This window comes from Sardina pilchardus, chromosome 7 (assembly GCF_963854185.1).
Source record: "Sardina pilchardus chromosome 7, fSarPil1.1, whole genome shotgun sequence".
NCBI classification, from domain to species: domain Eukaryota; kingdom Metazoa; phylum Chordata; class Actinopteri; order Clupeiformes; family Clupeidae; genus Sardina; species Sardina pilchardus.
In genome coordinates this window covers 23,407,040-23,418,411 of record NC_085000.1, presented here as the reverse complement: position 1 = coordinate 23,418,411, position 11,372 = coordinate 23,407,040, and the positions used below count along the sequence as shown (strand labels likewise).

General features: G+C 42.1%; 1 protein-coding gene across 1 annotated transcript in view; it reads right to left on the bottom strand.

Moving 5' to 3' along the window:
* Positions 1-3,159: 3,159 nt before the first annotated feature.
* The window catches only part of cacna1fb (calcium channel, voltage-dependent, L type, alpha 1F subunit), a 49,134-nt gene continuing 40,921 nt past the window's right edge, over positions 3,160-11,372 (bottom strand). The window contains exons 41-48 of the mRNA XM_062540067.1: positions 11,254-11,372; positions 10,495-10,739; positions 10,111-10,134; positions 9,853-9,975; positions 9,266-9,423; positions 8,930-9,042; positions 5,310-5,645; positions 3,160-3,491 (exon numbers count right to left, since the gene is read on the bottom strand). The exon at positions 11,254-11,372 is cut by the window's right edge and continues 10 nt beyond it. Of these exons, the coding sequence (XP_062396051.1) occupies positions 3,219-3,491; positions 5,310-5,645; positions 8,930-9,042; positions 9,266-9,423; positions 9,853-9,975; positions 10,111-10,134; positions 10,495-10,739; positions 11,254-11,372 (1,391 nt within the window). The 3' untranslated portion in view covers positions 3,160-3,218. The remainder of the gene's footprint in view (positions 3,492-5,309; positions 5,646-8,929; positions 9,043-9,265; positions 9,424-9,852; positions 9,976-10,110; positions 10,135-10,494; positions 10,740-11,253) is intronic.

Below are 11,372 nucleotides of genomic sequence, written 5' to 3'. Positions count from 1 at the left end.
TACTGTATATATATTAAATGTTCCTGATATTCTGTAGTAAGATGGAGATACACAATGTCAAGACGGTGAATAGGTGGATGATGTGTTGGCTACATTGTTTTCAATTTCATCATACAGCCTTATGCATTGACTATGGATGGTGACTCATGCGTTGGGTTAGAAGCTGGGAATATTAAACAATCTCACTCTGAAAGTAACGAATGTGTACATCATCAGTACACATTAATTGCTCATGTATTGCTCAGTAATCTTCTGTCGTAAAAAATCACAAAAGCAGATACGAAATATATTTTAATGATGTATTTATATTCCAAAAGGTGAGTCATTCCATTGCAGAGAGATGTCGATTATTTCATTTAATATCAGGGCTGCTCACAGGCCTACTTGTTTTAGCTGTACTTAAATCATAGGTGTTAAACCAACCTAGAGTTTGTTTATGGATGATGAGTCCAAACGTTATTTTTGGAGCAAAAATACATTATTTAGACGAGTTTTGAGCTATTTCTATAGAAACCATTCTATTTTTTTTTCTAAATAGCATCACACTTGAAGTTTTGTAAACTCTGTAAGTGTACAGAGAGGTTATAATCAGGACTGCTTCTACATGGACACACATTGTGTGATGGAACACACAGTAGTGACTGGGAGTGAAATGCTTTCTGTCAGTGAGGAGCTGTTTCCCTACACAACACCATAGCAATTACTTTAAGCTCTTTCCACCCAATGCCAAGGCCCCCAGAGGAAGCCAGCTGTGAATGCTACTGCGGTCCGTCTGTCAATATGTTAATTAGTAGCTCTCCACTCCAAGAGGGGTGAGCTTTCACACAGCGTCTCATACAGCTACTGTATGACACCCTAAAAGCAAGATCTGACCCCAAGTAGCCTCCATCTGCCTCCAGGCATGTGCCTGAAGAGGCTCTGGGTTTTACCTTTTGGTTTGGAGCGGTACGTCAAGGGACCTTCAGGCGGGTCCCTGGAACAGCCATGGAGAGCGCTGAGGCCATCTGGCCAATGGAGTGGCTCTTAAAAAGCCGTGTAGTGAGAGACTGGCCTTCCAGTGCCAATACAATAGTTCCCAGTCTTCAAGTCAGTTCTATTAATAGACCTCTTTAGTCTCATAGTAATGCCTTTGTGTGGTCACATAACACGTTTTAATTCACTGTCTAGATGAGTAGAATAGTTGAATTCTTGTCTAAAATAAAGCCATCTATTAAAAGCCATTTAAATATTATTATAACTAAACGTAAGTGGAATGCGTATCAGGACTTACCAAGAGAACTGTTATACTCAATTACAAATGACATATTCATTTTTAACATGGCAAAAATGTCTACTTTAACAGCCGACACCATCCCTGTGTTCCAATTCTCGTACTTCCCGTACCTATCTTAAGAATGTAGGGTGTTCTGATTGCCATTGCGGCGAAAAGAAGTGTACCCTCAAACCGAGCAAAACTGAGTACTTTTCGCACTCGATGGCAGCCATCTTAGCTACGTAGTGGAAGAGGCGGGGTCAGGCTAAGCATCGCTCAGTTCTAAAAAACAAACATGGCTACCGAAATGACAGTGCCGGGTGACGCGGCTCACAGCTCATAGTAATTGTAATAATTTATTTCCGGCAACATACACCATAGAGTATTCGATTCGGAAGAGCACTCATTCTGAAACTCTGCTCAACCAGTGAGTGCGGATAGTGTACTACGTTTAGGTGTAGTCATGCAAGTACGAGAATCGGAACACAGGACATGTGATTGTCCAGTGCATGTGTATTTGTGCACTGCATTTTATCACCATGCCCACTCTAATAAAATGACTTTTTTCTCCTACAGTAAGTGCACTTGTTTGGCAACAAGAACATCAATGTGATATCAGTTATGTGGTGTTGTTGATGTCATGGCAGGAGCAGACACATTAAGTGAAATGTTAAACTTTGTATTTTCATTTACAAACATAGTAATCCATCAGTAAATAAAATTTCAATACATTTGTTTCAGTGTTATTCGATATAAATCTGATATTAGCTCCTTACATGATGGTGAATAATGAACTGGCTTTAAATATACACTTGAATATACAAAATGGTGTGTATGACAAAATTTGGTACAAAATGATCTAAATCAACTAAATGCAGTGCATACATTTTCCTCTAACTCATAAAACCTTCAAGTATGAATGGGACATATCAAAAACCACAGAACATCATCTAAAACCAATCATGCCCTTCATACACACAGTAAAACGGAGTAAAACATTTCAGACAGTTACAGTGAGAAAAACAACAATGCAAGACAAAAATGGTAAATGGTAAAGTAAGACCAGGACAGAGGGTTGGCATGTTGGTGAAAAACGGTACATAACCACTGAGAGATGTCTACTGTTCAAAGGGGTACTGTGTAAATAGTGTTTGTGTGTGTGTGTGTGTGTGTGTCTGTGTGCTTATATGTGTGTGTGTGTGTGTGTGTGTGAGAGAGAGAGAGGCAGAGAAAGACAGAAAGCTTTCTCTACTGTCTATGTATGTTTCTGATAATGGGCCAATGGTCAAGAACAGTAGAATCCCTTTAGCAAATTGATCAAATCAACATCTTTATGACAAAAAAAAACTATGTACATATATATTGCATGTACAACATGGAGTCCTGTAGACTGTTCAGAAGGAGTCTTCCCATCAGATGCTGCTGTGCTGCATCCACTCACTCAGCGTCTCTTAGTTCAAGTCCCTCTCTCTTCTCTTGACTGTCCTGCAACCCTGTCTCTCTCTCTTTCCGCCTGTCCAATCCCCTGTCATGTTCTCCCTTCCTTTCACATGATCACTCTCTTTCGTCCTCTTTGCCTTTGAACTCAACTCTTCAATCCAACCATCCTCTTGTGCTTTTGCCATCTTTTCAGCTGATATGTATTTAAAATATGTATATATATATACATATATATATGTAGTCAATGTAATATACATACAGCATATTTTAGGTAAGAACTATTTTTTTTTGTACAAATTATTTATTTTAAATACATATTCTTCTTAGGTGTAAATGTAACCTTTCTCTCCAGTATCTGTGATGATCACACATAGTCTCTGATCTCTGATCAGACGGAGCTCCTTCTCTGCAGTGTGTTTGAGTGCCCTTGTCGCTATCAAGCACAGAATGCTCTGTGGCCTCTTTGATTGGCCAGCTGCACTCTTACGCCCTCCTCCTCGGCCTCCTGATTGGTCCTTTTGGCGTCTCAGAACGATGTGACACAGGTCATCTCATCTGCCAGCTCCTCCTCGTCCCGGCTCCGGATTGGCTCCTCGTCGCTGTACATGGGCCCCATGTCCGTATGGTTTAAGAAGCCGCTCGAGCTCCCGCCCCCTCCGCTGCCCCGGCTTAGCAGATCACTGGCGGCACTCTCCATCTCGTCGATGGTCATCTGACAGGCATCAGCGATTTCTCGCTTGGCGAAGGCCACAAATTTGGGATCCTTGGCATAAAGACCCAGCCCCTCAGAGATCAAGACCTAAAGCCGCAAAAGATGAGGCCAGTTAAAAAAACATACACACATACAGAGACACAGACACAGACGCTGCCTTTAGTGACTTAAACAAAAAAAATCTGGGTTAACACATAATCTGTATTCACAGTGTATCATTCAGTCTGTTAGTGGACTGTATGAGACAGGTTGCTGTTAGGCAACATCTGCAGTAGTTTCTCAGGACTCACAAACTACAGTACAAGATGGCTATGGCTATGGCTATGGCTATGGCTATGGCTATGGCTATGGCTATGGCTATGGTTATTTAGCAGACGCCTTTGTCCAAAGCGACATACAAATAAATAACAATACAAATTAAATTAACAGTGAACAATTACAAACTAGGGAGAATAGTAATATTATCAGTAAAACAATAATTTTAAGCACTAACCTAATGAGAAATAAAACAGTGAAATGAGAATAGCAATCAAATAAGTCACTCAGTTAATTATATATAATAATAATAACTAAAGCATGGTATGGCTAAATTTAAGGACAATAGCTAAATAAATTTCAAATTCTATCAATAGACAAATTATAACAAAACAATACTATTATACAAACCATAACACATCACAAACTCAAAGGACTAAGTGCATATTAAATAAATATGCCTTAAGACCCCTCTTAAAAGATCCAAAGCTGTTGCTGGAACGGAGAGCACTGGGCAACTCATTCCACCAACACGGAACCACTGAAGAATAGGATCTACAATTTGACCTAGCATGTATGGTTGGTCGACATAACAGACGCTCCTCAGAAGATCGCAATGGGCGGTTGGGAATGTACATTGTGATTAAAGAACTGAAGTAGCTGGGAGCAGATCCAGTCAGTGTCCTATAGGCCAGAGTGAGAGATTTAAATTTAATTCTGGCTACTATAGGGAGCCAGTGGAGAGTAACTAGGAGAGGGGTTACATGTGTCCTCTTTGGCTGATTGAAGACCAGTCGTGCTGCAGCATTCTGAATCAACTGTAGTGGTCTTAATACACAAGCAGGTAGGCCAGCTAACAGAGAATTACAGTAGTCCAGCTTGGAGATAACCATTGCCTGTACAAGAAGCTGAGTGGAATCTTGTGTCAGATAAGGTCTGATCTTCCTAATGTTGTACAGGGTATACCGACATGACTTTGCAATTGAGGCAACATGCTCAGAGAAAGTAAGTTGGTCATCAATTATGCCGCCCATTGTATGTTTTGAGCCTTCTACGGTTCAAAATTGTTCCACTATTTCTATGAGTCAAAGTGAAATCCATATCTGATATTTGTAAAAAAAATATCTATATAAAATCTCGAAGTTAACATGAATACAACAAAAGAACTACTCTAAGGCTAAGAGGATAGGCAAACTACTTGTGGCAACTATCCTTACAGGTTCAAGAGCCTTCATAGAGTTTACAATTAGGAAGGGTCAGGAATTATGGCCTGAGTGTGATTACTTACTTCTACATTATATGTAGAACTTAACATTTGCTCAATGGATGTCATTCTTTTTAAATGAATACCGTAGTCTCAGCCAGTGTGTGCTCTATTTTTATTTGATTAATTGATTATAATACTTCCGGCAACATTTCATTAGTCTCTCTGCTGTGGAAACACTCTAAACTTCCCCCCACTGTGAGATTAATAAAGGATTATCTGATCTTGTTTTATAATGATTCCATAGTGCACTGCACTACGCTCTGCATTATGCCACAATACACTGCGCTCTGCGGTGCAGTGCAGTGCTGTGCCCAGGGCTTCTACTGTACGGTGCGTTTGTCTGGACAGGTCAGGTGTGTGTGTGTGTGTGTGTGGTGTCTTACCGCCTCCACCAGACTGTCGGCGCTCCCCCTCTTCTCGCTGTAGTGTGGGCCAAGCTGCGCGGGCACCCTCAGGGTGGTGTAGGCCCGGTAGGGCTGGGCGCCGCCCGTCCCAGATGGCGCTCCGTACCAGTCCGGCCGCCCTGATGCGGGCGCGCTTGCTCCGGAGGCCTTCTTGTCCCCCCACACGCCGGTGCCGGTGGCCCCGTCCTCCTCCACCAGGATGAGGGGGGCGTAGAGCAGGCGACCGCGCCGCGGGCCGGGGTTGGCCCACGAGGCCGAGGAGCCTGTGGAGGACCGGCTGCTGCTGCGCCTGGTCTCGTAGCTGCCCCCGTAAGCCTGAGGGGGCGGGGAGGGAGAGAGAGAGAGGGATAAAAGAAGGGAGGAATAGAGAGAGAGGGAGGGAGAGAGACCAAACAGAAGATGATGTCATTTTAGAGTTATTTTTATGGCCATTACTGAGACACATGGTTTAATGTTTCCCACAATATGGGTCATCATGCATGATACAAAGCACGGAACATCAGACTTTGTAAACCGTGTGAAAAAGGAATCGTGTACAGTACTGTCTGCCGTTTGTCTGTCTTTTGGGCTGCATCTCAAAGCTCTATTTACATGTGGCCCTCCAGCTCATGCCCTGTAAATCGTTCAAAGCTCTACAGTACATCATCATCGAGGATGTGTCATTTATCTAATTGCAACCAGAAAAGGTGATAATGAGGGGAGAGACGGGAGGCGAAACGTATGATATGCAAGGAAACACAAAAGCATCCTATGCGGAAGCATTTTCAGAATCGGAATTGTGCGATCATTGGTGCAAGCTGTCAAGGGGAAAAAGTTCCCTCTCACGTCCGTCATCAATAAATTAGTAGATACTCCAACAAAAGATCTTTATATACTGGAACTATCATGAACTACCATACAAACTTCACAAACAAATGTATATCTGTCTTATTCACGCATTGTACTGTATAATAAGTATTCCATTCGTGTCTACATTCAGAACTACTGTATCAAATACTACCCGATTATCAGGGTCAATAAGTGGGAAAAGTTCAAGTTCATATGATAGGCTTTGGTATATTCTGTGCAATTTGTGTGTCTGTTTAGCCAAAGAGGTAAGATGTGTTGAAGGTCTGTTTTGTTCAGATTGGTTGGATGTGCCTCAGTTAAATGTTAACTTCATATTAAAAACAAGAGAAAGATATCAGTAATTGGTGTCTTACAGTATGTCTCTGATGTGTGAGTGAGCAGGACAGAGCAGGAGAGTTGTTCCTTGTGCCTGTGTCTCCGCCCCACCTCACCTGTACCTGATTAGTCTTGATCTTTTTAGGCTTTGGTACATTCTGTGCAATATGCGTGTCTGTTTATTGTAGCCTAAGAGGTGATGTGCATCATCAGTAATTGGTCTCTCTTAATGATGTGTGAGTGAGCAGGATAGTCGTTCCTTGTGCCTGGGTTCCTTGGGTCTCCACCCCACCTCACCTGCTCCTGATTAGTCTAGGTCCCTACCTTCTGTTCACCTGTGCCTTGCTTTCATTGTGTAGTCCTGAGTGTTTATAACTTCATGTCTGCTAATTCTTGGTCAGTCTTTGTTTGTGCGTTTGATCATGTTTGCATATTGTTGTGTTGCATTGTGAAGTTCCCTGTATCCTTGTTCTTGTATTTCTGGTTCTTGTGAGTCATGATGGAAAAGCTTTTTGAGCCAGCAAACCTCTCAGCATAATTGTATTGAAAAAAGTGCTCATTACTGGAAGCTTTGAAAACCAGAGCCCAACAGGGACATCTGCTGATCAAAGTTGAGTAAAGTGTTGTGTCTCAAAATGTTTTACAACTGATTATTGACACGACGAGATGCAATTGATTTGTCTTTTTTTCCAATTTCTTACTGTTGTTGAATAATCTAAGCTGTACAAATTCAAATAAGAATTCAGCCAACATGGGTTTTTGCTCCCTTAAAGGTGAGCTATGCAAGCTTTTTTTAGTTTAATTTACCTTTAACTGATCAGCTTAGGAGTCATTAGAATGATGATTTTACTTATTCCAGGTTGAATGATGGCTATATCGCTTCCCCCTAGCGCCTGTGAGCATAAAAACCATGCTTGCAAGTTTGTGGCACCGGGCCTGTGCACTGACAAACAGAAAGTCTCGCAGCCTCGCGATCATGGCCATGAAAAGGCAGACTGACCGATTGAGGAGTGTTGTAAAATATACACCTTAAAGCTGTAGGGGATGCTTTGCAGAGAAACCTGCCAGCGTAAAATGAGAAAACAGCGAAGAAATTGCCAAAGCTGCATTGTTCCTCTTTAAATAAAAGATGCTCTTCAATCATTCATAAAGGACTGTCTCCCATTCTACTACCAGCCATAACCGGCACTGCTTAGCTTCTGAAGCAGGATATGATCAGTTCTGATCAGTACCCTATGGCCATGAACAACTGACCATGCACCTACATGTACAGTATATAAACAAAATGACATGATAGGACTTATTAACAGTTCACATACTGTATGTAGGAACATAAATGTATCATATACAATTTTAACTCATACCTTCGTACTAGCCTGTACCTGCAATGTTTTGAAAAGGAGAGGTTTGCTAGACTGAGAGGTTTGCTAGAAAGACATTGCTTTGTTATTATTGTTGCATAATGGCAAAGATTTATTTCTGAGTCAGGTTTTAATTGGGCTATTTTTCATTGGTTTGCAAGACATCGTGGATTAGGGGCATTTCTTTGTTAGTAAAGGAAGGTAGTGGTGGAGCAGTGGTAACTTCACTGACTGAAAATCATGGTTGACCCTGGATCAATTCCTGAGTTGTGACTCTGTATTGCTTTGGATAAAAGCGTCTGCTAATTATCAGTCAACTTTAACTTAAACTAGAGAAGTAGCCTCAATATATCAGGTGTACTGTACATGTTGACACATTGCATTGTATCACATTGTATCACAACACAAATCAACACAACCATAAGGTGTGCAGGCTAAACCTTTGAAACAGATTTGGGTCAAACATGGGTTTGTGTCACATGAAGCTTTGACATCACTGGTCACATGATTATCACAAATCAAGCTCCGATACAAAGCTCTGACAACTGGTTGCTTTTTTGACACATGCCTCAAAGCTTTGGGTCAACATCACTACTTGAGTGTGACTACAAAAACCAAACAAAATCCCACTGAAACAAAAACGGTTGTGCCAAGATGCTGACTTAATAACAATGTTTAAAACTCTGACAGATACTAGAGAAGTGTAATTAATATTCTACATCTAGAAGCACATTCTATGACAATTTGCTTCAGTTCAGAAAGAAATGCTATGTGAGGGAGGAGATAGTTACAGTATCAGAGTGTCATTAATAACTTTGGGAAACTTTCAATGGGTGAATGAATCATATTCAATAGCATTTCAAAGGTTTTCAAATGGTGTTTTAAATTTCTCTCTCTGTCATTTTATGGTTTTCAAATGGTGTTTAACATAAATCTTTAAAATGTGTGTTTCTACTGTATGCATGCATATATGTACTGTAGAAGTGTGGTATGATAACACCTTACAACTAACAGCAAACTGCTCCAAAAGCAGAACCTGGTAAAAGTGTGATTGTGAGGATGGCTTGTGTTCACCTGTGAGCGTGTTCGGCAGGGCGGTGAGTTCTGGTGGTAGGTGCCGGGTATGGGGAGGTCATCACTGCTGCCCTGACGTCTCAGACACTGGATGTTAAATGATGGTTTGCGACCTGTAGACACACACACACACACACACACACACACACACACACACACACACACACAGACACACACATATGATAACTCAGCACAATCTCACACACACTGACGCATCCAAAGTCCCCTCCAAACATACCCCCCCCACCACACACACACACACACACACAGCTCAAACAGCAACATCTCACATCATAGGAGAAAACTACGGCAGACAGAGACCAGGTCGCCACTTACCTGTAGGTGTTGCGGGAAGAAGCCGTCGCCGGGCAGTTCTTCTGGCCTCTCCGTATCCGTTGGCATACTGGTTGGCGTAAACAGAGTGGCCAGAAGGTGAGTCGTACATCTGGTTCCGATGCCCAGGGTACCTCAGGGGGTCGTCGGGATAGCCTTGCCTATATCAGATCAGAAACACTGTGATCATGTATCCTCAACAAAAACATACAGTACTCATTCAAATAATTACAATTAACTAAAGTTGCAGCTTATAATTTCAGCATGTATGAATATGACAAATGATCATAAATGATCAAAATAGGCCTATTGTGTACATTCGTATACTGAAACTAATGCAAACCAAATGTAAGACTTAAGTTTAATCACCAATTATGATTAATTGAACACAAGCATATTACTATTTGTTCAATCCATGAAATAGTGTATACTGTATATAGCATAAACGTGCTGATACAGACACATCATCCATCCCATACTTTCAGAATGACTTCAGGTCAAAGAACTCCTGTGGGATTCTCTAGTTCCACACTACGGACTCATTCATTTCGAGGTTTAAAAACATGTCTGTGGGTTTTCTTTTGGCCTACCCCTCTCTTGAGATAATGCTTTCACTATCATCCTCCCTGTAATAGCCCTGCTCGCCGGAGTAGCCATCGTCCCCATCCATCAGATCTTTCCTGCGAGACGAATAGTGGTCCCTTGGCTCCCTCCTGGACGGTTGAGATGAGAGAGATTAATTTTGAGACAAGTTAAGGGCTTCCATGAATTTAAAATAGAGTTTGAAAATGGTAAAAAAAAAAAACTCCCCAAAAACATGGGAAGATGGGAAAGAATGAACTGCTTACCGAGAGTACTTGTAATAGGAATTTCTATGAGAAAAAAAGACAAAATAACTCATTCATGTAACAAGCATATACAACACAATACAGTACATGTAGAGTAAGTTTGTATGATATATATATATATATATATATACAGTATATGCAAGTATATAAGTGTGCATGTTTTGTATTAGAATACAGCATTTCAGACAGGAAAGTACAAAAAAAGTTCTCTGTGAGATCAGATCACATCCGATATTTGCAGTGAATTTCATAGGGAAGACAATAGAACAGAAGGCCCTTGTGAAAGGGATGCTTTGCTCCAAATACTATTGAACTTCACTTATGCAGGTAACCTCGTTTCGTCAGGGCACTGATATCACTTGGCTGTTGTGTCTGATCACTGACCTCTTGGGTGGCTGGTCAATGATTACACCATTCCTGTAGTGCGAGTGGTGTGACCTTCTGTCGTCCCTCCTCATGTCGTCCTCGATCAGCCCCCCTCCGTTGGCCAGGGCGCTCCGGTGTGACAGCCCGCCGTTGGAGACACCCTCTCCAGGCAGAGGGACGGAGGTGTTGGTGGGGGTGGGAGCCATGGAGGTCCGCCGGTCTTTGCCGGAGGGCTCGGAGTGCCCTGCATAGCCGTTCTCACCCTACAGAAACAAACCCAGGAGAGGTGAGATCTGAACGAGCTGTGCTGTCCTGGTCCAGAAGGAGAAGCACCCAAATTAGCCATAACTTAGCCTGGCTAGCACCTACCACTTCTCAAATAAGACGTGGTCTGGCAACCAGACGTTCATTTTCTCGTATTTGAAAAAAAAAAGGCCAGATTCGTTCACTGGGCGCCACGGATGTCTATTAAATGCGTCTGTGTGCATACTGTAGCTCATCATCGTCTTGCTTTCCCTCCTGTTCTGTGATTTGTCCCCTATCTCAGGCAAAAATTAGGGCGGTGGTTTCCAGACTGCCTTAGCAGCGTGAATGAAATCACTGCGCAAGGCAGGATGGGAACACCCAGACTAGCCATAACTGTCTGTTTAAATGTAACATTTTCAAAATCATCCTGTCTACACATTTATATGATACACTTTTCACATTTGAATAGATAATCGGACAAACCACATACCGTATGTCTCAAAAAACCCCATGGTCACCCTTGCTACCAACCTTATAGTGGGGGTCGTCCTCCTCTGGCTCTTCCTCCATGCATTCTTCCTCCTCTTCCTCCTCCTCCATGTCGGCGTTCAAGGCCTGTCTCATCTCTGGCCCCAGGTCTTGCAGGGTGC